This window comes from Hippichthys cyanospilos, chromosome 20 (genome assembly GCF_059441005.1).
Source record: "Hippichthys cyanospilos isolate Australia breed blue-spotted pipefish chromosome 20, RoL_Hcya_1.0, whole genome shotgun sequence".
NCBI classification, from domain to species: domain Eukaryota; kingdom Metazoa; phylum Chordata; class Actinopteri; order Syngnathiformes; family Syngnathidae; genus Hippichthys; species Hippichthys cyanospilos.
The window spans coordinates 407,129-434,702 of NC_142388.1; the positions used below are offsets into that span (position 1 = coordinate 407,129).

At 56.0% G+C, this 27,574-nt stretch overlaps 2 protein-coding genes across 10 annotated transcripts; one reads left to right on the forward strand and one right to left on the reverse strand.

Annotated features, from left to right (window-relative positions):
• Window positions 1-28: 28 nt before the first annotated feature.
• l3hypdh (trans-L-3-hydroxyproline dehydratase) lies at window positions 29-3,185 on the forward strand. 6 transcript variants are annotated; one of them, XM_088402925.1, is made up of 6 exons: window positions 29-331; window positions 679-1,134; window positions 1,337-1,569; window positions 1,765-1,881; window positions 1,979-2,116; window positions 2,501-3,185. In XM_088402925.1, the coding sequence occupies exons 2-6, from the start codon at window positions 692-694 to the stop codon at window positions 2,782-2,784; spliced, it is 1,215 nt and encodes a 404-aa protein (XP_088259051.1). In that variant the 5' UTR covers window positions 29-331; window positions 679-691; the 3' UTR covers window positions 2,785-3,185. The 6 variants fall into 6 exon arrangements, with proteins under 6 accessions (XP_088259051.1, XP_088259055.1, XP_088259050.1 ...); XM_088402924.1 differs by having other exon boundaries at window positions 31-331; window positions 1,759-1,881; XM_088402926.1 differs by having other exon boundaries at window positions 31-331; window positions 1,400-1,569; window positions 1,759-1,881.
• On the reverse strand, window positions 2,797-27,456 carry daam1b (dishevelled associated activator of morphogenesis 1b). 4 transcript variants are annotated; one of them, XM_088402905.1, is made up of 25 exons: window positions 27,295-27,456; window positions 14,430-14,727; window positions 12,938-13,027; window positions 11,187-11,258; window positions 10,496-10,590; window positions 10,094-10,427; window positions 9,909-10,019; window positions 9,736-9,839; window positions 9,222-9,288; window positions 9,026-9,143; window positions 8,394-8,532; window positions 7,844-8,090; window positions 7,022-7,315; window positions 6,831-6,938; window positions 6,521-6,550; window positions 5,899-5,996; window positions 5,719-5,803; window positions 5,524-5,630; window positions 5,003-5,091; window positions 4,694-4,862; window positions 4,526-4,633; window positions 4,397-4,457; window positions 4,173-4,304; window positions 3,878-4,048; window positions 2,797-3,445 (listed from the first exon to the last, which is right to left on the reverse strand). In XM_088402905.1, exons 2-25 carry the CDS (start codon window positions 14,625-14,627, stop codon window positions 3,230-3,232), a joined length of 3,243 nt encoding a protein of 1,080 aa, XP_088259031.1. In that variant the 5' UTR covers window positions 14,628-14,727; window positions 27,295-27,456; the 3' UTR covers window positions 2,797-3,229. The 4 variants fall into 4 exon arrangements, with proteins under 4 accessions (XP_088259031.1, XP_088259032.1, XP_088259033.1 ...); XM_088402906.1 differs by lacking the exon at window positions 27,295-27,456 and adding an exon at window positions 19,044-19,217; XM_088402907.1 differs by lacking the exon at window positions 27,295-27,456 and adding an exon at window positions 15,635-16,157.
• Window positions 27,457-27,574: the final 118 nt, after the last annotated feature.

Consider the following 27,574-nt stretch of genomic DNA (forward strand, 5'->3'; position numbering starts at 1 on the left):
GCAACAGCGGTGGAAATCAATGAAGAAGTAGCGCCAAGAACCAGATTTGGCCCCGAAAAGCTCAACGCCTGTTCTCTAAGTCGACATCGTTTCCCCGGAGACGCTTTGACTTGTCTCCGGCGGAAAGCAACCGCGAAGAATAAGCCGCCTCGGTCTCGAACGACTGATTTTGCCTCGAACGTTCAACACGCCGACCGGAAAGACGTCGTTCGCCCCGAAGCCGCCGGGGCGGGGGCAGCGATGCGTCGCCAGCTCGAGGTCAAGTCGAGTTGGTTGCAAAAACCAACGGAGGAGAGAAAGTATTCCTGCACGTCACGACGTGAACTAACGAGTAGGTCAACGGGCTCTTTCGTCTTCGCTTTACGAGTTCAGCTTGTTTATTTCCGTTGCGTTTGCAAGCGAATGCTTCTTTCGGTCGTATCCGAAAGAAAGGGAATCTTTTGGGAATTCGCGTTTTCGCCATTACGACGTCTTCCTCGCCTGCAAAATGAGCGATTGAAACGGTTTAGATTCTTTCACTTCAAAAACGCGTATTTGCAATTTTCCGGTTACATTTTCGTTTTCTACATTTAAAAAGATGAGCGGGTATAATTACCGTGCGAGGAAAAAAGTAGGTAATATAAAATGGGGAATGTTAAAAAAAGAAAACCGGAAAAAACTTTTTCGTTTTCCGCTCAGGTCAGTCGACGCGATGGAGATGCGGCTCCCGCCACACGAGGGCGCCAGTGTGTCAACGGTGGACATGCACACGGGCGGCGAACCCCTCCGCATCGTCGCGGGCGGCTACCCGGAGGTCAAAGGTGAAACGCTGCTGCACAAGCGGCGCTACGCGCGCCAGCATCTGGACCACCTGCGGCGGGCGCTGATGCTGGAGCCGCGCGGCCACGCCGACATGTACGGCGCCCTGCCGGTGGCCAGCGAGCTGGCCGACGCCCACCTGGGCGTGCTCTTCATGCACACCGAGGGCTACAGCACCATGTGCGGCCACGCCGTGCTGGCCCTGGCCCGCTACGCCGTCGACTACGGCCTGGTGGCCGAGCCGCGCTCGCCCGAGACGCCCGTCAACATCCACTGCCCGTGCGGCCTGGTCCGGGCCTTCGTGGAGTACGCCGCCGGGCGCACCGGCGCCGCCAGGTTCCTCAGCGTGCCCGCCTTCGTCTTTGCTGCCGGTGCGCGGCCCGAGAAAACCGTTCGTTTGGCGGAAAGCCTTGATAGCCTTTTTTTTTTTACTAACATCATAGACGGTGGAAATTTGCTCGGTCGGGAGATTTCCACTGTATTTAAAGTAAATGAACGCAAATTTAGGTTTGTTATTTTACGGTTTGAACAAAAAAAGATTGACGGGCGGAACGGCACGAGAGGCCAAGCGCGACTTTGACGTGTGGCGACGCGGCGGCAGACGTGACGGTGGCGCTGGAAGGCGCGGGCCGCGTGACGCTGGACATCAGCTACGGGGGAGCCTTCTACGCTTTGGTGGACGCGGGCCGCCTGGGCCTGGACGTGAGGCGCTCGCGCACCCGAGATCTGGTGGACGCCGCCTCCGCCGTCACCAAAGCCGTCAGATCGCAGGTGCGCCGCCGTCCCTCCCCGCTCTTTTCGCGCAACTTATTTGAGGAAATCCTGATTTGTGGCCACGCCCCCGGCGGTAGAGAGGTGGAAAACCGAAAGGTTGGCCTTCGACGCTGTCCCTTTAAGCAGTCTTAAAGTTTAAGCCTTCGGCCGCCCCGCGCTCCGTCTTATTTGTCCGCTTCCCGGCAGGTGAAGCTGCGGCACCCGGTGAGCGAGGACCTGGCCTTCCTGTACGGCACCATCCTGACCGACGGCAAGGACGCCTTCTCCCCGGACGCCAGCGCCAACGTCTGCGTCTTCGCCGAAGCCCAGGTGGCCCGCCGGCAAGGCCTTTTTGCGCTTTTTTTTTTTTCATTTCGCCGGCCGGGCCGGAGGACGGCGCCGCTTGACTCGCCCGTCCCGCCCCGAGGTGGACCGCAGCCCCACCGGATCCGGCGTGACGGCGCGGGTGGCCCTCCAGTACCACAAGGGCCTGATCCGCTTGAACCAGACCAGGACCTTCCTCAGCGGAGCCACCGGATCGCAGTTCACCGGAAAAGCCGTGGAGGTATCTGGCGGCCTCCGCGTCGTTTTCTTTTTCGGACTATTTGACTGTAGGCCCCAAAGCCCAGTCCCGGAGGGCCGGTATCCTGCCCGCTTTGCGGGCTCCTCCCCTCAACACCCCCGTTTGAAATGATGGGCGAGCTCTGCGGGAGCTAGAAAAGCATCCTAATCATTTGAATGGGGTGTGTTGAAGAGAGAAGCATCAAAAACATATTTTCAGGGTTTTTTTTTTTTTGGATTCTACGCTCTAAACATTCAATTCCAGAGAAATAAGCGCCCGCAGATTAACGTCCGAGTCCGGACTCTTCCAAAACTCTCTGGCGCTGAATGAAGATTGTCACGTCCAATTTTTTGGGGGGGTGGGGGGCTTTGTTTTGGACGCGTGCAGGAAACGACGTGCGGAGACTTCAAGGCGGTGGTGGTGGAGGTGGCCGGCAGAGCCTTTTACACGGGGGCCTCGCGTTTCGTGCTCGAGGAGGCCGACGGGCTCAAAGACGGCTTTCTGCTCAAGTGAAGCTCGCTATCTGCTCGCGGTCGCCGGCCGCGAGGCGGCGCGGCCACTCTCGTGGTTTCGCGCGCATCGAGACGACGTGCGTTTGTCCCGTAGCTTCACGGGAATGTTACACAGCCTGTACTCGAGCAAAAAAAAAACTTGTTCTAATCAAGGAATAAAAAGTAACCGAATTTGTTTGGTTACGTTTTTAATGGCATTTAGCATAGTAACTACAGTACAGCTTTACTGTATGTGTGCAAGTTTAACAAGCACACAACGTTTGTATTTTATCTGCTCATATGTCATTTAAGACACAAGTGTCCGCGGGATGTTTTGTAGCGTAATAATCAGAGTTAAGGCCAGCTCTAACAAACGCTGATTTGATATCGGAAATGCAAATTCTTGGAGGAAAAAAAAAAAAAAAAAAAGCTGCTTCCGAGCTGCTTTATCTTAAAGCTCCCATGAGGGCAAAGTTCCGCTTGAGCGTCCACTTTTTACAAAAGGTCCCCATATACTCTTTGAGTCTCCGAAGCGGGTCCGGGTTCTGTTCGAAGACGGTATCCGTACGTACAAAAAAACCTGCCGGGTCCTTCATCCCGAACGCGAAAGAAAAAGCCGCCCGTCCTAGAAGTTGAGCTTGGTGACGGGTCGTTCGCGGGCGCCGTCCGAGTTGTGGCTGTTGAGGCGCTTGCGGTTGCGCTTCATCTTGGACAGGTCCTTGTCGAAGACCTCGCCCGAGCGCAGCGCCGACACCAGGTCGTCGAACTCGCCGCCGCCGTCGTCTTCGCCGTCGGCCTTGGCCTTGCGCGCTTTGCGCTCCTTCTCGCGCTGCTCTTTCAGCTGCCCAAAATTTCCGCGTCACTACCCGGCCAAACTAAAGCCCGGCCTTTAGCCCGTTTCGCCCGTTTCGCCCGCGCAATCCGCGCCGCCTTATACGGCGCGTTCATCGCCACTTTCCGTTTTCGGGGGGTGAAAAAAAATACATCGGATTAACTTTGCGTGGATTTTTACCGCCGCAATTCAGTTATAGTTGAAGCTTAATAGTGAACTGAGTCACAATTCTCTGCTTTGAAATTCATCTCGTTCCCTGACTAGTTGCTGCGGCGTTCCACAAGGCTCTGTACCGGCTCCGCACTTTTTCCCCTTCTAAGCGGCGCCTCATATTCAGTAGCGAGGCTCTACGCAAGATGCGCCCATTTTTCCAATCTATTCTCCCCGGGTGTCGCAAGGGCAAACGGCTCGCCGACCAAGGGTCAATATGAGAGACCTTACCTGAGCTTCCATTTTGGCCCTGCGCTCCTCCTCCTCTTTGCGCCGCCGCATGTTCTCGTTCTCCTGCCGCGCCTCGCCGAAGGACTGCAGGAACTGGTCGAAGATGCCGAAGAACTCGTCGGGCTGCGTCTTCCCGGCGTCCTCGCCAAAGTGCTTCACGGCCTTGGCGAACTGCGGCGGGGCGGCGGACCAGATTAGCGGGTCCGGCGACGGGAGTACCGCTAAGTACCGCTTTGTGACCGAGCCCTTTGAAATAATACGGCCCCCCGGAAAGAAGGGGCCGGCGCCGCCTTACCGAGTCCCTGGCCTCGGCCAGCGAGTCTTCCACGTCGGAGAAGCCGAAGCCGGCCACGGCGATGAACTGGCTGACCACGGACACGAACTTGTCGCCCGGCTCCTGCGCCCGCTTCTTCTGGTAGTCCAGCTCCTGCCGCGTCCGCGCAAAAGTCAGCGGCGCCGCGTGGCGCCGCGCGGCGCGGCGCGCGGGCCGACGGACGGAAACCGGGACATTCCACGTACGCTCTCCACGCTTTTGAGGCCGCCGCGCAGGTTGCCCATGTCTTTCTCCAGCTCCGTCATGCTGGAAGCAAGAAAATGCCAACGCGGGCCCCGGCCGAGCGCCGCCGGCTTTTCCGGGGCTCCACCTACTTGACTTTGGCCGCTTCGGGGACGCTGGGCAGGTCGGCGTCAAACGTCAGCACTTTGGGGTATTTCTTCTCCAGGATGGTGATCAGGTAGTGCAGGAGGTTGACGTTCCTGACCAGACGGCGGGTCAGGCCTCGGGGGGGAGGGGGGGGGAAAAGCGGCGGGTCTCACTTGTCCACGCTGGACTTGGTGTCGGCGATCTTGTTGAGCGAGGACACCCTGAAGCCGAAGGCGTTGCCGCGCTGGCCCTTGTTCATGTAGTTGCCGAAGGCCAGGACCACCTCCAGGAGCTGCTTCAGCTTCCGGCTCCGCACCACCTCTTTGGAGGCCGCCGCCAGGGCTGCCGACGCCGAGCGCGTCAGCCGGACGCCGAGCGCGTCAGCCGGACGCCGAGCGCGCCAGCCGGACGCCGAGCGCGTCAGCCGGACGCCGAGCGCGCCCCCCGACCCCGACCCCGCCCCCGCCGAGAAGGCCGCCCACCTTCCACTTTGGGCTTAAGCTCGCCGATCCTCTCGGCAAACTTCTTTTTGAAGTACAACGACTGCAATCTCTGCTGGTAGTGGTTGATTCTGGATGGGCAGGAAGAAAAAACTAAGCGTTTGTAAGAACAAACAAAGCGTTTGTGGAATTGCCGGCGGTTGGGTCTCCCTCCATTGATTTCTGGGGGGGGGAGGCCACTTTTCCTCTTCTCGAAGATGGTCGAGCATCGACACCATCGAGAGCAGCGCGCTAATTCTCGCGTTCATTTTCAAACTTCTTAACCCACTCGCGCAAAAGGGATCTCGGCTTATCGGCGATGCCGGACGGTGACCCGCGACGAACCCTTTTTCAGTCCTACGATTGCGTTACGACGGCCTCATCCAAATTTTTCTTTCATGTACTTAAGCAACCGATCGTAACGTTAGAACCGGATCGCCCGCTCGAAAACGTATCCGTTTTTGGTCCGGGAGGAGTTGAAGAAACGGCGCCGGCTCGCCTTTTTGGCCCGGCGACGCCCGTACCTGCTCATCTCGTAGAGGAAGCGGTCGGGTTTGGCCATGCGGTCCAGCTCGTGCCCGTGCTCCTCCAGCAGGTCCACGTCGCTCTTCTCCGGGACGAATTTCAGCAACTAGAAGAAAAGGGCCGGCGGCGCAGGGCGTCCGCCCGCCGTCAGCGGCGGCCGGCAAAAGGAGTCGGGCGGGCGGGGCGCCGGGCACCTGCTCCAGCATGTCTTTGGGGAGGTCCTCCTGCTCGTCCATGGTCAGGATGGCCCTCTTCATTTCCCGGTTGGACAGCTTCAGCCTGCGGCGAAGCGCTTGGCTCAAAGGGCGCGGGCGGGCGCGGGCGGGCGCGGGCGCCGCCTCTCCCGCCCGGCCCGCTCTCTTGGCGGCCCCTACCTGGACAGGAGGATGTTGCAGTTTTGCGCCCGGCGCCCGTCGATCACCGACAGCTCCCGGACCTTCTTGGAGCCCGGCGCCTCGTCCTCCGCCTCCTTCTGCCAAAGGCGGGAGGAGCTCCGCTCAGCGGCGGGATCGTTTGCCGCGTTCGGCCGGACCGCGACCCGCGTGGGAAAGACCATTGGGACCGGAAGGCTACTCTAGAAAACGCGGATGCCGCCTTGCCGACGTCTGTCGGGTACAGCGACGATTCCTCCGGCCGGGGGCGTCAACATTTAGCGCGGCCCGGGGGCCGCAGGGAGAGAACTCTCCTTATGCAGACCGGCCGACTGTAAACAATACGCAGGCGCTCTTTGTTCATTGTATCGGATTTTCTTCGACCGAGAGACGGGAAAAAGTTTCCTATTGGCTCTGTGAAATGTATTGGGAGGTCCCGCGTGACCCCCCTCCCCGCCTTGAACGGTGCCGTCCCCCCTGGCCAAACGCAGCCCTTCGAGCCGTTTGAAACATGTGTCGAGGCTTGTGTGAGCTGTACCCGATGAAGACGGGCGGGCGGCAAGCGCGTGATTAAGAAGAAGACGGAGAAGTTGCGGACTAAGTCGGGGGCTAGCGTGCCACTCACCTGTTTGCTGTTATTGATCGTAAAGGAGTCCTAAAGTGCAGCCGGGAAGCGGGGGGAGACGTACAAGCGGTCATTAGAAAGAGCCCCGCCTTTTTACCGGATGCCGCCGGCCCGCGAGCAAACGCGCAAAAAGAGGCCGCGTGACGGCTGGCTGAGCAGCGCGACGGCGAGGCCGCGCGACGGCGTCAACGAGGACGGAAACATCCGCAAACGCGCGGCCTCCGGGACCGGCTTTGGACGCTCTTTTGAAGCTAGATAGCAAAGACCGCACAGACGACGCTGAGCGGACGCGCGTCGCAAAAAAACGTACCTGCTGTCTCTGATAGGCCGAAAAGGTCTTCTCAATGTCCTCCAGGTCCAGAATTTTGAAAACCCGGGCGTCGTCCACGTCCATCCAAACGGTGCCTTGCAGTTTATTCTGCGCAGGAAAACATTAGTGTGGCGCTTGTCTTTGAGGCACAGGCGTGATGGCGCCGCCACGCCACGCCGCGCCACGCCCACCTCAGCCAGCTTGGACCAGTTGAAGGACTTCAGCGGGTTGCACGGCTGCGGGATGTTCTTCTTCTGCAACGAGGGTCCCAGTGGGGCCCCGGGCGGCGGGGGGACGCCGCCCGTAGGCGGGCGCCCCGGCGGGGGCGGGGGGCCGCCCGGAGGGGGGGGAGGAGGGGGCGGCGGGGGAGGCGCCCCGCCGGCCGGGGGAGGCGGGCACAGGCCCGAGAAGGGCGGAGCGGGCGGGGCCGGGGCGGGGCCGCCGGGGGCCAAGGGGGGGCCGCCGGGAACAACTGAGGCTTGTCTCTGCGGGGAGGACATCGGACACCATTATGACACCGGCGATTGACGCTCGTGCGTTGTGCGCAAACTGCCGATAAGAAGGCGTTTTCAACGCCGTTTATGTCGATCTCATTCAAGCCGTTCGAAAGCAGGAGGAGGAAGCGTGCGTTCCGTCCTTTCAAATTAAGAGCAAATGGTTATTGTGACTTTTTGTCCGAAATGCCCTCATCTAAAGTTGCGTGATAGGTGAGGAAATAAAACTACAAGGGGTTTGAAAATATTAACATATACTGTCAAAATTTCAGACTAGAAGCCGCTACTTTTTGAAGCCACTACTTATTTGTCAGGTTTTGAACACTGCTGCTTCTAGTCCAGGGCGGCGCACGTGCAGTTTTTAGCCACCAGGGGGCACTCGCATGTACTATCTTTCTGCGTAATGTCCAAAACTCCATTTTCAGTTCCCTTTTTAGTGGTGCGGCTTATAAACCTTACAGTGTGAAAAATAACAAATCATCTTTTTTGCTTTGTCAAAGGGGCTGGGGGGGTACGGACCGCGCTGAGCTGGTGCAGGCGGGCGGTGAGCTCGGCCAGCTGCTGCTTGACGTTCTTGTGCTCGCCGCTCTCCTTCTCCAGCTTCTCTTTCATCTTGTTGAGCGTGCGCATCATGTCGTCCTTCTCCTGCGTCTTGGCGTCGCACTCGCGCTCCTTCTTCTCCAGCTTCTGCTGCAGCTCGTGGTGCTCCTTGCGCATCTTTTCCGCCTGCTCCTTCCACTGCTTCACCTCGTTCTCGTTGACCAACCTGAAGCGGGGAGCAACACTCTTATTTTTTCGCAACATTCTTTTGCCTTCTCTTCAAAGTGCGCGAGACGCCGGCGCGGCCTCCGGCCGTTTGCGGCCTCCGGCCGTTTGCGGCCTCCGGCCGTTTGCGGCCTCCGGCCGTTTGCGGCCTCCGGCCGTTTGCGGCACGCTATCATTATTCATTTGATTTGTTTCGTCCCGTCCCAATTCGAACCGGCAAAGCGTTCTCGAGGTGAAATTTTCCAAAGCGAAAACCTGGACGGCGCGAGGCTTTCTAGTCGAAGGCCGAGTCGGGAGAACTCACATGCGCACCACATTTTTCACGTTGAAGTTCTCCAGCGGCGCGACGTCGGGGTCGTGGCCCTTGTCGTTCTGCAGCACCATCTGCTGGACGATGCGATCCAGCAGCAGCCAGTACTGCACCGTGTTGCCGCTCCTCTTGTCTGCGGCGCAACAAAAGGCTGTTTTGAGCGACCGAATCAACTTCCTAGTCGACTAAAAAATTCAAGAAGGAATGGCCTGGCGCGCCGCATTATAAGGCTCATAGAATAGAAGCTTCAGTAGTGGCCGGGTTGCAATACGCGTCAGTCAAATGTTAGACAATCAGAAATGAAGAATAAAGATGACTTGTGGAAAAAACGACCTTAAGAATGGGGGGGAAAAATACTTCCCCATGACATGAAAAGACTGTTTATATGCATGCCAAGACCAATCAAGAGTTCAATTAAATACTTTTTTTTTTTTTTAAATGGAATTGCAACCAGAAACCTTCAAACATATCGTTTCGTTGATTTGAAAACGCTGTCTGGATGTATTTGATAGAATGACAAAAAGGCGCATTTTTTGGCCGTACTTAAATATCCAAGATTTAACAGTACGTTTGGGCAAATAAAGGAGCTGTGATTGCGGCTTGTTTTGGAGGTGGCTGGCACTTACGTGGCATGAGGAGGCAGTGATGGAGGACGGACATAAAGTGCGGGTATGCTTCCGTGTGGTTCATCTTCTTGCGGATGAGCTCAAACACTTGGGTGGCACTTTTGGTGTCGATGTGGACCTGCAAACGCAAGACGCCGGGTCGGTCCGGTCCAAAAACGCCCCTTGGACGCGCGCGACTCGAAGCGCTTCCACTCACCGACTCGAAGCGCTTGGACAGAGCCAGCTCGTCGTCGTTGCGCAGCATCTCAAAGTAGTCTAAATGCCTGCGGGGAGGACGGCCCAAACGGGTGGGAGTTAGTCCGGGGGGGGGGGGGGGGGCTTGTTGCTTGTTATCATGTTTGGTCAGCTACAGGCTTCGCTCCAATTCAACTTCTAGGCGCAACTAATACGAGGACAACCGCCGCTCTGCGGGCCAAGGGATGAAAACGGGCAAGGATAACAGTACGGTTAGTGTGTAAAGTTGAACCGCTGAAGAAAATGTGCACTGCGGTAGCTGGAGTGGCGGAGTGCCCTTTGTATGTGCATTTACAGTTAACTCGTCTGTCTGGCATTTCATTTGAAAAAAAAATCCCCAATACTCAGTGTAGGTGAGGCGCATGGTAGCGAGGGATCATCTGTGATAGCGAAGCCACAATAATCCAAGCGACGCGTGGCAAGGAATTTGAATTTGGCAAGGGATTTGAATTTGGCAACCGGCGCGCGGGACCCACCTGTCTAAGGTGGCGTTCTCATGAGAACGCAGCTTATCGATGACGGGTTGGATGCCCAGCATCAGAAACTCGTAGCGCAGGTGGATCCGAAACTCCAGGCTCGTCTGGTTCAACGACGGAAAAACTATTCCTATCTGCGAGCGGAGGGAGGGCGGGCGGAAACTCGGGCTCACCTCCCCCGCGCCTTGGCTCAGCACGGCGTTGATGAAGGACATGATGGCCGTTTTGAGGTTGACCTCGTCGCGGTAGCGCCCCGTGCTGCGGTCCAGGTCGTTTATAAGCGTCTGCGGGCCAAAGGCGGTCACGGTCGGGGTCGGGGTCGCGTCAAACGTCGGCGCTTCGGGGTGGCCGGGCCCACCTGAAAGCGGGCGCGCTCGCAGGCGAAGCGCTGGTAGTGCAGCATGGCCTCCAGGATCTTGCGGTGGCCGCCGGGCACCAGGCAGACGGCGCCCAGGATCTCCAGCACGGCCACGCTGGTCTTGACGTTGTCGGCGGCCAGGCTCTGGGCGATGACGTTGATGCTCTCGCCGTGCGCCAGCACGTGGGCGCGCCCCTGCGAGTTGTTCATCAGCGCCTTGATGCAGCCGATCAGCGAGGTGTGGATCTGCGACTCGGCCGTCTCGCGGTCCATGCTCTTCAGGAAGTTGAGGACGCAGGTCAGGCCGTCCAGGTCCATGAAGCGCGTCACGAACCTGCGGGGCCCAAGCGGCTTGAGCGGCGGGCCCGAACGGCGGGGCGGGGCCAAAAGCGCCGCCGGCACCTCATGGGCTGCGTCCTGAGGGCCGTCTTCAAGCTCTCGATGGTTTTGCCGCGCTCCTCCTCGTCCTCCTTCTCCAGGGCCGCGAGGGTCTTGCGCTGTGCCGCAAAGGCCGCGAGCGCGCGCTTGGATTACGGCTGAAAACTCACGCGCCAACCGTTTCCTCCGCCGTCATTTGGGGCCCGGCGCTTCAAACGCTCGACGTTTCTTTTGCCCGATACGAATTGGGGGGGGGGGGGGGGGCGATGAACTCGTTCCGTTCCGGTTAACTCTTGAAATAAGCGAGGGCCGGGGAACCGGGGTCTGCCTTTGTCTTTGGCGCCGAATGAAAACTGTGTTTGCGGAATATGAATTAAGCGGCGCCATCCACTCCTTTGGGGGGGGCAAAATGACAGCGTTGCTCAGGTGACCGTCGATCACGGCTCAGCTGCCGCATAGCAACTGGCTTGGTTTTTTTTCGCAAAAACAAAGCGTCTGCAAACAACTAGTTTGGAATGCTGCGTTTACATCATAAGGCTTTTTTGAAAAGAAAACCTTTTTCTTTTCTTTTTCTTTGAGATTCAACCAAAAATGGAGGTGCGCGTGCTTGCGCGCATGCGTGGGCTGGGAAGAAACCTCTAAAGAGAGTTCCTGCCCAACCGCAGCGCGCTAGTTTACGGGCGGTAGAGTGTTTTTCTTTTGAAATGTGACTTACGGCTGCCATGGAATTGAGCTGATCGATGTAATATTCCGGCCAGCTGGTGGCGCTCTTGGTCTCCTCTTGTTCCTGGAACGCGCAAGCAAAAAAAGCCAGGGTGAAACGTGGGCTCGGAAGCGTCCGGCGGCAAACCCGGGTGGCGGCGCCGGCCCAAAAGTAGCAAAATTCAATGAAAGAAATGGAATGAAAAAAAAATGAAATAACGGATCCATTATTCATTACGTAGACGTTTCTATAAATATAAACGTTCCACCTTTAATTTCACGTTTCGTTGACGAAATGAATCAGGTGTTAGGACCCGCCCATCAAACTTTGACGGATCAAATGAATTCCCCGCAACACAGAGCCGTGAAATAATTCATTAAATGGAGCGCTCATTTCCGAAGGCGTCCCGCGGAGCTATTCCGGGCCGCGTAACCAGGACACTAACCGGGACAAACGGCGCCGCGCTTTTTCCGCCAGATGATGTTTGAGATTTGAGACCGCTAGTGCGCAGCGGTCACAGGGCCGCATGGAGGAAAATTGATTCCCAAGTGGGCCGGACCCTAATAATCATAGCATACGTTCACGGAACTTTAAACGACAACTTTGGAATACGGTCATTCTCCTTCTTTGACACTGTCCAAAATCGCAGCATCGCTATTAATCATAAAAGAAAAACATTTCTATTAATTATAAAAGTTGTTGGAAAAAAATTCAGTTCATTCTTATGTTCCAAAATCATTTCGCGGGCCGGATTGAACACGTTCGCGGGCCAGAACCGGCCCGCAGGCTGCATGTTTGACACCCCCGCATTAGGTTGCAAAAAGCTGCGTTTGAACAGGGGCGCGTGGACTATCTGTATCTGCTTTTTGGTCTCTTTCGAGAGCATTTCCCCTTTTTTCAGGTGGCTTATGAGAGATCCATTCATTAAAAAAAAGTGGCATGCGGGTAAAATACTTGTGACCCAATTTCCTGCGCAGACAAGCGAGGGAAAAAAAAAATCTTTGTGTTCCACGCCAGCTAATGTTAAATTTGATGATTCCCGAGGGCTAATTCCGGACGGCGTGTTCCGGGAACGCCGGCAACAGGCCGATGCGCGCCTCCGGCTAAAAAGCAGAAATTGACAATGACGTCATGGGGTCCGGCGCGGACACGCCCTCCGAGCGGAGCGCCAGGTGCGTTGGCGGCGGGACCTGCGTGCAATTTTTTTGTCTTTCTTTCACCTCCCCGCCCTGCCTCCCGGCCCGACCGATGAGGTCGGCGTCAACGTCTAATTGGCAACAGCTTAGGCTAGCAAGCGCCGTACGGCGCGGGAAAACTTGGCGCCCCGTGTTTTTACAGCTTGAGCGCACTTGAAAGCGGGGACGTCCGGCCCCGCGTTTGCGGAATTCAAAACGCGTCACTAAGATAAAGACTTGAGCTGGTGCGAGCGCTTACAATATGCAATTTATTGTGAATTTTAGTGTTCAATTTAAGTTAAGGAGGTTAGCCATCGCTAGTGACGTGAACGAGAGAAGTAGGATGCTGATTGGTTTGGAAAGGAAGCTGGAGATGATCGAGAAAGCAAGATGGCTGGGCGAGAATCCCCTCGCTAGGGATTATAGCCCAAATCAATGTCACTCAAAGGTCAAGAAAATGTCAGTTTTCCTTTATATGTTTTTTAGTTATGTTATTTCATTGTACCGTCTACATATATCTCCTGAAAATGAAGCCTGGAGAAGCGCTTTTTTGCTCTTCTGGATCCGGTCATCGTAAAACACCTTTACCTTTTTCTTGCTGCAGTAGATCTGCCACTTTTTCTCAGCGGGCAGGGCAAACATGGCTTCCCTGTGCTTCTCCGTGAGGTCCAGCTCGTCCTGCGAGGGGGGGGGGCAAATGCGAGACATCAAGAAACTCTGGAGGAGGAGAAGTCTGGAAGATATCATTTCCGCCGTTGGTGCGATGACGTCACTTGCGCGGCGGATAAGGTGATGGAGTCGAGTAGTCGGGAGACGGCGGCGAACAATGGATGGGCTTGTTCGGAAGCAAAAGCAAAAAGAAAACGAGCGCTGCTTTTTGTCTTCGGGCAGATGACGCCATCTGATGTCATCTTTGCTTTTGTATACGTGTGCGTGCGTGTGTGATATGAGGCCAGGCGCTCCGTAGCTGACTCCCATCGGATGGCTTTCCGCTTCTTATGGGGGGGGGGGGGGGGGGGGGGGGGGGGGGGGGGGGGGGGGGGGGGGGGGCATGAGTACTCGTGCCGAATAAGCAAATAAAAGTAAAATTAATGGGCAAGCTCACTCTTTGACTTCTGTTCTCTTTCGTCAGTTGCCCATGTGTTTGAGCGTGCGCCTTACGGCGCGGAACATAGCCCGCTCGGCCAGATTTTTTTGGGACGGGGCTCGACTCAAAAAGGTTGAGAGTCTCACGACCTCATTAAAACCCAAAAAGAGGGTCCTCCGGACCGGACCTGGCGGCCGCTTGACTTAACATAGACGGCCCATAGTACGGCCCACTTATCAGTCTTTTGTTTGCTGGAAAAGGCCCGCGCCGGCGGAAAGGGCCAAAAGCACGTGGCCGTTTCCTTTTGGGTAAACATGGCGAGTGAAAAGCCCCCCCCCCCGCGGTCACGCTCAATTACGCGCTCATAAAGGGCGGCGGACAAAAACAAGCAATTAGCAGATGGCGGAGCGCCGGGGACGTGAAGAGCGGCTGAATGGGGCCCATTGATGCGCGGAAAAATGCAATGCTTACACTACTGCGGCGACAGCGGCGCAGAGAAAGGGGGACGGCGGGACGGGTCGCGGCGGGACGGGGCGGGGCGGGAGCGGGGCTGGCTAAATAAGACAGAGGAAAGGACGGCGGCGGGGCCCCGTTACTCGCAAGATGAGCTAAGCTAGGAAGGGGCCGCCGTCGGCGTGTCGCCGAGGCCCCGCCCGCCGCATCGTTAACGCCGCGCTTCATTGCGGAAGTACAAGGGAGCGCTTTCCGGAAGCCCTGCCAGTCAAAAGCAATTGGGAATTGGAGCAAAACTTTGGGGGGAAAAATAGGCCACTTTTGCACAACTTTCAGCGCTTGGTCTCCCGTGGTCATATGCACGGTTCTATTTCGGGGACAACGCTGTTTTTATTCGAGGAAAGCACGGGAAAAACAGGGAAAGGCGGAAGAGGACACCGGCCCTCCGGTGCCGGGGTTCCACACCTAAGCCTTAGAGGCTTTGCTGTCGGACACGCCGGCTCGGCTCGGCGAAAGGAAGCGGCGGCGGCGGCGGCTTACCACCAACTCTGCGAAAATCCCGTCCAGCTCGTCGTAGGCCGGCATGGGCAGCGCCGGCTCCATGGTCTGCAGGGCAAAGTCCTCGCGCAGCTTGTAGGTGATCTCCGGGTGTTCGCTGTTGTTGAAACAGCAGAAGAGAAAAGAGAGGCCGCCGCCGCCGCCGCCGCCACGGCCGCCGCCTCGCTTCCGCGGAGCCATGGCGCTCGCTCCCCGCCCGGCGGGTCGGGTCGCGGGGGCTCCTTTCGGGGGACCGGTCGCCGCCTCCGCCGCCTCAGGGCTCGGCCCCCGTCAGACGGTTCTGAAAGACACGATAAGGCCTCCTTTGAAAGGGGAAGCATCGTTTTCGGGCGGGCCTTTCCTTCGCATTGGGTCGCTCCTCGCCCCGAGCAAACGGGGCCGACTCAATCATCCCGATTGTCCCCCGACCGGGACTTTCCCTTCCTGGGGCGGGACCGTCTCGGCTCCGCCTCTCGGGGACGAAACGCGGAAGAGCGACGGCGAGCGAGCCGACCGCCAGCCGATAAAACGTCGCCGCATTAAAAGCCGACTTTGAAAAACGCAGTCGCAAAGGCTAATGACGAACGCGCTTGGAGACGGAGCCCCGGGTCCACTTTGACGGACCTTGCCTTGAAGTCACATGTCACCATCGTCTTTGTTGGACGGAGCTTTTCTCCTCTCGCGTTTTCAATGTTTGCCCCTTGAGCAGCGAGGTACTTTCAACAAAATTCATTGCAACAATCGCTTGTTGGCGTCAAACTAAACGCGCAGCGGCCAGTGGCGGACGAGTCGGCGCGGGGCGCAAAGGAGGACAAAGGAGGACTCCGTCGGCGCCGGGCGATGGGGCCCGCTCCGGCGCGCTCCGCTTATTTGGACACGTTTTGTAAATAGACGGGCGGGCGGCAGCTGCGCGGCTTCACGCTCACCGGCGCCTCCTTGACCATATTAGTCCACAAACGCGCCCGTCTTTTCCATTAGCTGGAGCCGGCCGTAAACTTGCTATTAACCGCCGAGACGCGGACCGCCGCGGGAAGTCGAGACCGTCGGAAAAATGGGCTCGGGTTGCGCTTGGCTTGTTAGCCCGCGCCGGGGGTTATCCGTCGGACGGCGCCGCACGGGCCTGTCGGAACGTGTGGGCGTTCCTCGCGTGGAACCCACTACCAACCGCGGACCTCGCCGCCGTCGCTTGATGCCGGACGGACGCTTACGCCGTAGACCGCGGCCTCGGAACCGGAGGGCCGCCGTCCCGCACGTTTTCCGCTTTTCTCTCCTCGGCGCTCCCGATCCGAAGGATTCGCTGATCTCGGGGAGCTTGAAAACGATGCCAACGGAGTGCGTTGAGGGATAGGGTGCCGGACTGACAGCTGCGCCGTAGATGAAGGCCGGCAAAATGGGACCTTTGCCTTCCCGATCGCCAAAGCGGACAAAAGCGGGATTGTCTCTGAAAGACCACCTTGAGCCGTCGTCCCGCGACGGCGCCGCCACAAATTCCGTAACGGTAAACGGTACCGTAAACGGTAGCCAATCGGAAAATGACCCCGGGCCGGCATCGCCGCTGAGTCTTTGTCCCGAAGGTGTCTCCCACGAAGAACGGCGTCACGGGACCGCCGTATATTCCCGCCGTCGGATCCAACCCCGAACGACGCCCGGAGGACGGGCCGGGGCGGGCCGGGCCCCGAACGTTCCGAGCGGAAAGCAGCCGTGTTCCCGGCGGGCCCCCGGGGCATTTGCTACACGCGGGCTTAATCTTCTTTTCCGATTTGGGATTTGGGATGGATCGGACTCGCGATTTGACCCATCATCTCGCCGCGCTCGCGCTAATGCCTTTCCGACATACACGCCCATAGTATATTTGCGGGGCGGGGGAGGGGAGGGACACGCGGGAGGCCGCCATTTTCAAGAGGGGAAGCTTCCCCCTTCGGGATCTCGGATTTCAAAACAAAGGGTCAGACGGGCGGTCAAGGCTGGCGGGCTTCCCTTTCATCTAACCGCACGGCCCCGGGTGGGCGCCTTTCACGACAGGTTTTTTTTTTTTTTCCGAAGAAGAAGAAGAAGAAGAAGAAGACCTTCCTCAACCAGAGATTCCTCGCTCCTGATTTTGAGGTTTTTGACGGGCCTGGCTGGCGCTTCATCCCAAATTCATCGCAGCAGCGCCTTGAATGGACTTTTTTGAAAGCTTTTTTAAACTTTGACCTGGGAGGCTTCAGATACAAAAAGTCTTTGAAGGTTTTCCGTCAAGTTAAATGCTAAAGCTAATCGGCATCTACGTCGTACTGCAATAAAGGTTAAACAAGACAAACACTGCAGCAGCAAATGTCGAAACTCAAACGGTACCCAGTCATGTATTCTTTGTCCTCGGCAAAGAACGACTTCCATCTGTCTTATGTGGCGGACAAGAGAAACGCTTCGTTTTCAATTTCATTCCTTGCTTTTGAATTTTTGCATCCTATGGTTTGAAATTATTAGTAAGCGCTATATTTTGAGATTAAAATGCACAATACAGCATCTTACGGCTGCTTTTGGGGCATTTTCGTAGCCACCATAGTTGGACTTGCGGAGTTCGAAGTTTCAGGCCGTTCAAGAAGGGCAACTCCAAGTGACAAAACAGGACGACGCCTCAAGTCCAAACACAAACCGCGGCCTTCGGCGAGCGCGCGCGGAGCACAGCTGGACGGCACATTTAAGGCGCTCCGCACGCGCGCGCGGAATCCCCAAGCCCCCGAGCCGCAAATAAACAGGCAGACTTGCATACGCTTTGGAAAAGAAGTGGGCCGCGACGGAAATGCCGACCGGCAGGTTAAGAGGAGATTAATATCGGACCCGTCTCGGCGAGCGAGGGCGAATGTCCGTGGGCCGGGCATGCGGCGCGGCGCGGCGCTCCCATTACGAGTTTGACGTTGGGCGAGCAAAAGGAGGCACGGCCGCCACCAGCTGTCACATTTGACGCTGGCGGGGAGACGCCCGCAAGCCTTGGCGAAAGCGGCCCGCCTCCCTTTTGTGCGCCACTGACAAATCAATCTTCCTCCGATATCACATTTTTAAGTTAGCGTTTATAGGACGCACCCATACTTTGGGCCATACTTATATTTGGGGAATTACGGTCTTAACAACATTTGATCTTTTCTTTTGACAGCGCTGCTCCGTTAGTTAATCGGGGTGCGCCTCGAATATTCTTGAAAAAAAAAAAATAAAGATTGAAAAGGTTCCGGGAACATTCGCGAGGACGGCCATGAAACGGGACCCGGCAGGGTCGGCAAAGCCGGTCAAACCGGTTAAGCGGACCGCACCGACCCTCCCTCGAGCAACAAGTTCAAACCCTTCCTGGGGTCAAAGCTCCCAAAAGGAGGAATTGGAGCACGCCGTTGGAAATCCTGAATGGCGGCTCCTGCCAAAAAGGCCCACATGAAAGGGAGCGTCTAAAAATAGCTACCGCTCAGATCACCACGCGGAGCGCCTCGTGGCTACGTAGGCGCGACGCGAACGCCGTACTTTCCAATTTTCTTCTCTCGGCGCTCTGGGATCAACCCGAGCAGCGAGCGGGCGTCGTCTCAGCGGAGCTTTGCGTAGTCATAGCTGCGCTAAGTCGTCCGACTCGCTCGGCGGCGCTCACGACCGCGCCGCGTTTCCTGATGCGCCGCGATGACAACAAAACACAGCTAAGTGAAAAACAGCTAAATCCCACCAGGCCCCACAAGTCGCGATAAAACGTCGTCTCTTACTTGAAAGGTTGCCAACGTTTCCTAAGATACGGCGCCCTCATTCGCTGCCGATAGTTTTCAAAGTGTCCTTTTTTCGTCTGTCGTCTTCTGCGACAAGATTCATTCAGTTCAGTAGTACTGAACTCTTAAAACCCTTGTCCGGGTCTTGGACTTTCAACATCCGAGGTGTTAAGTATTGAAAACAACACTTCTGAACTCATCCTGGTGTCAAACTTGATGCCAATAATAAGAGCGATTGCGCGATGATGCCCACGATTTTCTTTAGTTATTTGATTCTGTTTTGTTTTGGGTTTTTTTTTTTTGGGGGGGGGGGGGGGGGGGGGGGTGAAGCAGATTACATTGCCGGAGTTGTAATCTCACTAGCACAGGCTGAGCTCCGCAGCCTTCCCCCATTTGGTTGCTATGGCAACCAGAGCGGTCGCCCGCCGACCGCCGTGTGCTGTGGTGAGCCATTTTTATGGGTAAGCCTCCCACCGCCCTGGCATTTTGACCTTAGGTGTTTGTTGTCGTCCAGAAAATAGGATTGTCCCAGGCGGACAAACGTTAAAAAGGCGAGCGCGGGTCTCCGGAATATGGAGGACGAGGAAGCGCAACCTGAGAAGCATGTGGAGGAGCCCTGCCTGCGCTCAAGGTGACTTTCCTTTTCATCTTCCGGAGCTCGCGCGCGTCGGTGGGTTTGGCTCCCGACGGCCGGGGGCCGACCGTCGTCCGCCCTCCCCCGGCCGACATCCGCCCTGCCCCCGCGGGGGTTTCCACGGCAACATCATTTTCCACTCCGACGGCGGCTAATTAGGCTGACATGATCCAATCACCCGCGTCCCGGATTGTATACGCAAAAAGTGATAAGCGGCGCCCTGACCTCAGCCCCGCGCCACATTCCGGCCGGCTTTGCGCTTACCCCAGCCGCTCGTCTTCTTCTTCTTCAAACCCTCAACTCACTGCGGCGTCCTCATTTTTCAGAGGTTTAATCCGTGCGGCTTGAAGGTCCTGCCGCATCTTCAATACTGGAGGGATTCCAGCAGATTTGAGATGACGGGCGGGGGGTCAGCCGGCTAAAAACTTGTGCCTGGCGTCGCGATATCCCCCCCCCCCCCCGCCCTCCCCCCTGCTGGCCCGGGGCGGAGCGAGGGGGAGACAGGCACAGATGTTAGCGGCTCTGGGCCGCGCCTCTTTTCGACGCTCCCTCGCTCTAATGGGATGCGGTCCGGCGGAGGACGCCGCCCAGCCGCTCGGATGCTCCCCTCCCCCCCACGGCCTCCCCCCCCGGCCCCAACTTGTGTCAGTTTGTTTGAAAAGCTGCGCGAGGGGAAACAAAGGCGAGGCGCCGCGCGCCCGCGTCCCAACCCAAATTCAATATACGTGGAGAAACAACTAACCGAAAGATCAAAAACACACACAAAAAAAATACTGCTCAGAGATGAAGAAAAGACTGACCTTTCATTTCTTACCAACCGGAAGAAAACACACTGGAACACAACTAATGCATCATAATCAATAGAGGTGCAACGATCAACCCACCACCAATAAGCCAATCAATCAATCAATCAATCAATAATCAATTTTTGATGAGCAATGAGCATATTTTTCCTCCTCAAGAGCGAGGGCTACTACTGCGCTACGTTCAACCTTTGGATCTGGGGGACATCAAGAGGATTTTAGGGCTCTAAACGACCGACATCTTAACTTTTGTATTTACCCAGTTCAAACTCCGCATCAATACTTTGATAGTGTCTTCTTCTGTCTCTCTTCGATTCATTTTAGCGAACATATTCATACGTAAAATCATACGTGTGTGCGTGCATATACATATACGCACTTACAAAAAAGGTGACTGAACTACGAATTATATAATAATGATAGTAATTCTAAGCCGTACGACAAGTGCGTAACGTACGCGCAGCGCGTACGGCTTTCTTCCCCCAACGCGAGCAAGACCGCCATCCGAGGGTCGCGCTCAGTTGGCTTCAGTCAAATAAACACCAGTCAAGGGTGTCAGCTAGCTTTTCACAAAAAACCTACTTGAGGAGAATTCTCGTCATTGGCACGCAACCTAAGTATTTTAAAAGAAGTCAGCCCGCCCAGCTTACGGCCTTTACGCCAGCTGGGCGGTCCGGCCGCGCCCGTGATCTCAGCAAACCGGGCGGGCCCCGACCGTTTCCGGGCTCGGCCGTTTGAAGGAAAGCCCACTTTATTATTTGCTCCGTCGCAAGGAATCCGAGTCCGCTCGCTCGGGGAAGCGAACGCAATGGGGATTTCATGGTGCGGCCTAACTATTCAGACGTTGAGTTTTTGGGCGCGGCTGCGGATGGCCAACAGAGGAAAGATTGGCCCGCCCGCCGCCAGAATAACGGCCAGGTGCGGTCGCCGCGCGGGACCCCTGTCGGGTCAGGATGGATGGCCAAGAGGAAAGATGAAGGCGTCGCTACAAAGGGAAATGGGCGGGCGCCTCGTTTCTGTCTTCAACCTTGTTGACTTCCCGCTCGCGCCGAAAACTAGTTTGGGTGGCGCGCGTGTAGAAAATCGTGTTTTGCCGGCTGCGCGTCACTCTCGTGTTGACAAAACAAGCGAGCGGGAGGCGGCGCGACAAAGTAGCGAGCGCGCAGCTGGCGGCGGCTGAAAACACGGGATGGCAACAAACGCGCCAGCGTCGCGAGGGAACCCGACCCCGAGCCGGCGTGAAACAAACAAACCGCGCAGATGGTGACCGGCGGCCGAGGAATGCGTGAAGGGGAGGGGCCTACCGCCATATTTGGACCGCTATCGTGCGGCGGAAGTCAGCGGGGCCACGCCGCGACCAAACGCCGTCTCATAAATCCCACCCATGTGGCACGTCAAACGGTTTTTGTAGCCGCCCTGGGCCAGGCTTGTAATTACCCCCTGGAAACGCTACGTCACCGCTTTCGACGTCCCATAGTACGAGCGATCGTGAAAAGCCGGGGAGCTAAATTTGGGCGAAACCACAAGGTTTGGGGAGTTTGGATTAGGGGTGCGCCGTATCATCATCATCTTCATATGCCTTAAATGGGCGAGATGATTAGGATTGCGGCGGCCGCCACGGTATTGCGCAAATCAAATTTTAGAAGCGCTTTTGAAGCCGTCTTGTCGATAACGCTGACAGTTTTACGCCGGCCGTAAAAGGTTCCGCATCATGTACCCCAACATCTTCTAACATCTTCTATACTGAAAAGGTGCCCAGAAATGAGATCTATCAGTTCAGCAAAATTTGTCTATGCCGGTTCCGTCGCAACAATTTTTCTTCAGGTGAAAACCACAAAAAAAGAAAAAAAAAAAACGATTTTGGAGCTGTACGGAAACGGTATTAGTGACATCATTGGCCGATTGCCTTAAACTGGACTTGTGTCAAAAAATAAAATAAAAAATAAGAAAATGAAGAAGAAAAAAAAGGTCGGGCTCGATGACAGGCATGGCAAAAATGTGGAACATGTGCAGCTTTCACAGGCTGCGTCAAAGGGCTCAACGGCACTCGATGAACTCTGACCCGATAAGTGGTTTTTTTCCCCCTTTCTGGACGAGAGAGCGACGACTGCCGTCGAGCGACTCTTTCCAGACCTCATTTGGAGCGGGAAGGCGTCGCGAACGTTGACGACACGCCGGGCGGCCTCGTAACACATTGACAGAGTCGGCGGCTCGAACGGCCGGCGGGCGCTTTTACCGTTTTTTTTCCAGATAAGGAACGGAACCGTCGGGCGGACCGGCATGACTGACCGCGATGCCGCTTCAAAAAAGGTCTCGGACAGAAGCTGAAAAAGCGGTCGGCAGAGCCGCTAATGCCGACCTCTACGCGTCGCAAGCCGGACCTGCGCCGCGGGGGGGCGGGCCAAAGGGCCAAAGGGCCGGGCCGGGCCAAAGGTGTCGCGGATCTCTGCCTGTGTTCACAAGTAAACTGGATCCACTTGACACGCCTTCCAGACACTCATCTGCTGAGAGCCCCGACAACCACACCGGACAATAGAATAGAATAGAATAGAATAGAATAGAATAGAATAGAATAGAATAGAAGCCTTTTTTCACGTATAGCTAGCCCGGGTGTCCGGGGATTTTTTTACTTTTTACTTTACTTTGAAAGGGTGATCATCAAATATGATGTCTTACGGCTTTCGATGACTTTCGCAAGAGGCTAAAGAAGGCTTGCAAATGTCATAAATTAGCCGCCAGTGCCACTTGGTGGTTTTGGGGTGTCAGCGCCAACATTTCAATTGCACCCCACTGCCGGATGAATGCAAACATCGGGGGAAAGGTATGATAAAACATCAGGTGTTCGCAATGTCCAAAGTTGACAATATTTCCAATTTTGAATGGCGGTAAATGAGCCTCATCTATGGCGGCACTTTTGTCACGTGATGCGGTCGGCCCCTTTGACGTGTGGAGGTGTCCGTTTTACAGCGTATTCCAAAGCAGCTGCGGGGGAGTCTTCACTTTTTCAAGGTCATGTTATATGACGGTCTCCTATTACTTGATACCGAGCGAGTGACAACCGGGTTCCGGATCACAACCGGGTTCCGGATCACACCCGGCGCGAAGGGCGGCGTTACAGCGCTCGGTGTGATGCGGAGGCTCAGCGCTAACGGAGGGGGGCCGCGAAAGCAGGCCTAGAGAAAATTCCCCGCCGGGAGAAAACTTGCCCCGACTTGAGACGGCTTTCCGAAAGGGCGGGGCGGCGGCGTGCCGGGAGCGGGACCGGGCACGCCGCTCTTGGGCGGCTGCTCTTTCCCGGTCCCGTCACGCACGCACGCTCGGCTCGGCTCGGCTCGGCTCGGCTCGGCTCGGCCCGGCCCGGCCCGTTGACGCTTCCTTGAAAGGAATGAAAGGCCGGCCGCTCAAGCGCGCCTTCAAAACATCATCTTCAAGAACACTTTTTGGGAACGGATACCGAGACGAGCGCTCGACTCTGGATCGGAGTCCAGAAAAAGATCCGTCATTTGAGTTGCGCGTCGTTTTCGCGGACAACCTCGGACCACAAAGAGGTTTTTCAGGCCTCCGCATCAGGTGCTTCCCATCGGTCGAGGAAATGAATGCCCCCCGGACAATATACAGTAGGACAAAAATCAAGTGACTGACTACGTCGTCACCTCACCAGAATTTCATCCAAAACGCCTGCAAAGTCACACGCGCTTCAGAAAATGGACCATTTTTGGGCGTCCTGCTTCTTGTGGGATTCGAGCCGCCGAGGGCGCAGAAGCAGAAGGATTCCGATTTGCGGCGCGTCGGCAGCCGAGCGTTAGCGCGACTCGCGTGAGTGACGCAAGACCTTTGAAAGGGAAATCTCAAAGACAAGGGGAACAGGCAGCACGACGGGCCTGAAATTTGTGGGGGCACCCAGCTCTCTACTTATAGAAGTGAGAGGACGGCAAATGAAAATGCTCCGTCTCTTTCTCAATGTCAGGTTTTACTGCCCCTTTGCTTTAAAGGGGCAGTAAAACCTGACATTGAGGAAAAAAAGGGGTTACTGCCGTTCAAACGCTAAACGGCATCAAGACGGCGCTCTCGCTGCCACGCGTGGCTCCTCTCAAATCAGTCCCCGTGGGAACCCAGTATTCAGAAGCGTAGTTCCGCCCGCGTTTGAATATTTGACTACCGACGCTAATGATCCGGTCGTGTGCCGCCAAACACGCGTTTTGGCCGCTTCGGCGTTTTCTACAGTAAAACATCGCGGCTGATAAATGAAAGGTTGTCGTTTACTCGGCCGACTCGGTGCAAAATGACTTCTCCTCGGCTCCGGAAACAAAAGCAAACTAAAAGATGCGGATAAAGTCGGCGGGGAGGCGCCAATCGTTATCTGCATGGACGGGCCGGTGAGAAATCAACATTGGAGCGCGCTTGAAAGCGCACAAATGTTGACTCTTCGCGTTACGGCATAACGACCGAGCAGAAGACGATTGGCCGCTCGCGAAGTTGACTCCGCGAGCCGCCTCTTTCAAAACGGTCACGGGGAAAGCTCTAGCTTGATCTTTGAACCCGAGACGATCGGGAAGGTCGAGGGGAACGCGGCTTTTGGGGGTAGGAGGTACTCAAGAGAAAAAAAGGACAGAGGCAGAAACAAGACACAGAAATAAGAAACAAAAGCTCAGCTAGCGCCTGCATCTTCACTTGGGGGCTGAAAACGCATTTGGACACGGTTTATGGGGAAAAAGAATACAAAACAAACTCCGGTTCCGGTGTCAAACCGGGAGACTTTTGGCGTCCCAGTCGTGTCCTTGAAGGGCTTTTATCCTGACTCGGGATGAGCCCGGGACAAACGTGAAGAATTGCAACAATGGGGTCAACTTGGCAACAACGGCCGCCAAAGGGCCCAGCTGTTCCAACGACGGGGACGAGCGCAAAGCCGGAGGGCCGGATCGGGGGCGGGGTGCGGCGGGGAGGAGGTGCCCGCGCCGAGTAGGGTTGCTAAATGAAGCCGTTGTCCGGGCCGAACGGAGCGCGAAAGCCGGGCCGGGCCGACGGTCGCCCCGCCGTCGCCCGTCCGCCTGTTCTCCGGTCCGGTTATGGACGACCCCGACAAGGGCCGTTCGTGGCCGAGGAGGAGCTCCGGTAACTCCGGCCTAGCTCAAATAGATTGTCAGCGGTAACGAGGGAGTTGAAGGACGGGATTGTTTGCTGAACCGCTTCCGTTTCAAATTGACCGGCCTACAATAAATTGAGCCTTTTTTCGCTTGGTCCCCTTTTTTTAAACTACACCCGTACTTCTTGAGCGCCAGTCACTGATCCAGCCCAGGAAGTGGGGCGGCGCATCTTGCCGGCGTGCGGACATAAGGCGACGGTGGGCTCAGCTGCACTAGGGGCGTTTAATGACATCCGCCGCGTAAAGCATCATTAGGCTTCCTGGCTTGACCCCCCCCCCACTCCCCCCACTCCCCCCACTCCCGGTTGGACCACAAAGGACGAGCGACCCCCCACAAGTCTGTGTAATTGGAACTCACTCACTCCATTAACTCAGTGGGAACAGGTACAAAGCGCTATGGTTTCTTTCCTGAGAAAGTGCTGATCTGACTGCTTTTTTTTTTTTTTACAGCTGACTTACTTTGCTTTAACAAACGTTCGGGAAGCTTCAGAAGTCTTGTTACTTGCTATAGTAAAGTGACGTTTGTAAGATTTATCTGATGTGAACGACTTCATTTTTTTCAGCGCGGCTTTGTGAATTATTGACTTATTTTGAGGAACGTTTCTCAAATCTTGTTGCTGGTTAGTGGACCAACGAACCGTGATGCAAGTGTGATATTGAAATGTTCGACCGGATTTGATTGTTTTTTTTGTTTTTAATTTAAAAACCCGAATTTTTTCACGGCCCTCCTGGTCTCGAACAAATATGAAGCGTCGTCCCAAAACCTTTGGGAAGCTTTTCTCAAACTATGGCCCTGGGGCCAAATCCGGCCCGCTTGCGCAATTTGGCCGGCCCCTGGAACAATACTAGAAATGCATTGATTTTTTTGTCGTTTGTTTTCCGACCACGCGATGGAGACTTACACATGCGCCAAAGGTGACTTCTAACAAGGGCTATTCATATTTGGTTTTGTGTGGCATTCCGGCGCCTATCTAAGAAGAGTAATGTGGATGAAAAGGTTTGGGGACCCCTGCTACGGCGAGTCCATGGTTCACGCGAGGCGCAAAGTCCAACGTTTGCACAGCAAACAGCGACGCCGGAGCGCTCCCTTCCAGCCCCCGCGCACGCAGACGGCAAAGCAAATTTCACCTTTGTGTACGCTAGCGACAAAATCCCGAGGGCGGAGGCGCCTTTCCGCCGAAAACATGAGAGCGCGGGAGGCGGCCGAGGTAAGCCGGCTCACGAGGCGGCCCGCCGCAAGTCCCTGCAGGCCCCGGCCTCCGCCGCGGACGCCATCGGCCCCCGACGGCATTTTAACGGCGGGGAATGCCGGCGCTGGCTGATAAGCGCCTGACTGACAAGCAGACGCCGCCCCCAGCCTCCCCCGACGTGCGAATATTTCTTGCCCCGTCTTTGTTTTAATAACCCTTCAAAAGATAATAGTCATAATCCACTCTGTTGGAATCAAAGATCCGATGGCTGCTACTTTGTTTTCATAAACGTTCAAAAGATCAGGTTGTTGCTTCCTTGTTTTTTAAGAGGAGCTCACAAAAAAGATTAGATAGCTTCACTTTGTTTTAAATCAACGCTCATGATTCGATGGTCGATACTTTGTTTTGAAATCTGTCACGCGAAAGATTGCCTTGTTGCTTCTTTGTTTTTTAAAACGGGCTCAAAAAACGTTGTTTCGAATGAAGGTTCATGATCCTACTTTGTTTTAACAATCGTTCAGCATCCAGTGGTTGACCTATTTCTCTTTTTTGGGGAGGAGGGGGGGTTCAGGTGTTGTCACTTTGTTTTCAAGAGATGTTGAAAAGCTGTGACTTAGGAGGATCATTCACTATCCGGTGGTTGTTACTTTGCTTTAATGGCCTTTGGGGCGACAAAACTGCGACTTTGTTTGAAGAAACATTTCGGTTCAAACCGTCGTCGCCTTGGTCGAACAAATGATCAAGATTTAATGCATTCAGGAAAAGGTTTGTTCCAGATCAGATTATTTTGCTCGCATGTGCGTTGAAAGGGCTACGGTTACTACTTTGCCAACAATTAAAATGAGCAGAATAAACAGAGTGCCGCAACTTTGCATAAATAAACGGGCTTTAGATTGGGGGGGGGGGGGGGGGGGGGGCCTTCTCGGCCGGCCACTCGAAAGCGATGTTTGCAACAAAAACAGGTGCACTGCCACGCATGAAGGCCAAAGCATTAACACGCAGGCGGCCGCCGTCCGAATGGATGTTCGCGGCCACGGCAGCGTGACAGAAGCAAAACATGACACGGGATTTGAAAAGTCTGCGCTTCCAGGAAGTAGTCGGCGACACCTTGATGCGCAAGCGGCGTGCAAGCGACGCTTGGAAGCCTCGGCAAACGTTTACAGCGCACGCAATTTGCTCGGGTGAACGAGCGATGTTCTGGGCCGACCGCAAGGCGAGGCGAGCCGGCCGGCCGGCCGGGTCGGCGGGACGGAGCCTCGCCGCCGACCCGGCGACCGGCACGGACGTCACCGCCGAGCGAGCAACGTTTGCCGCCCGGCTCACACACATCACAAGCGACAAAAAGAAGGGCCGGAGAGGAAGAAAGGCGCTTGTCTTACCTCGTCCCGCCGAACATGGTCCTAAGCGAGTTCGCCGGGCGGCTGCGAAAAGTAGGAGCCGGGGAGGGCGCTCCGGGACCGGCGTCGACTCGCGTTCGCTTCGCGGACGGTGGCCGCCCGCCCGCTCGCCTCGCTCGACAGATAGGTCGCCTCGCGTGACGTCACCGACAAACGCCAATAGTCGCTGCGCATGCGCATGCGCCAGCCATCCCGGATTACGACCAAATCCGTGGAAACAGCTCGATCGGCCGGCGAGTCGTTCAAAAGAAAAGATTAATTA

What these genes read in the sequence shown, in the direction of transcription:
- l3hypdh (XM_088402924.1), top strand. Translation starts at nt 692, where the DNA reads ATGGAGATGCGGCTCCCGCCACACGAGGGCGCCAGTGTGTCAACGGTG. An exon ending in CCAAAGCCGTCAGATCGCAG is followed by an intron (nt 1,570 to 1,758) that starts GTGCGCCGCCGT and finishes GCTTCCCGGCAG; the next exon opens with GTGAAGCTGCGGCACCCGGT. An exon ending in TCACCGGAAAAGCCGTGGAG is followed by an intron (nt 2,117 to 2,500) that starts GTATCTGGCGGC and finishes GGACGCGTGCAG; the next exon opens with GAAACGACGTGCGGAGACTT.
- daam1b (XM_088402905.1), bottom strand. Translation starts at nt 14,627, where the DNA reads ATGGCTCCGCGGAAGCGAGGCGGCGGCCGTGGCGGCGGCGGCGGCGGC. An exon ending in AGCTCAATTCCATGGCAGCC is followed by an intron (nt 10,591 to 11,186) that starts GTAAGTCACATT and finishes TTTGCGGCACAG; the next exon opens with CGCAAGACCCTCGCGGCCCT. An exon ending in TGTCCAAGCGCTTCGAGTCG is followed by an intron (nt 9,144 to 9,221) that starts GTGAGTGGAAGC and finishes TTGCGTTTGCAG; the next exon opens with GTCCACATCGACACCAAAAG.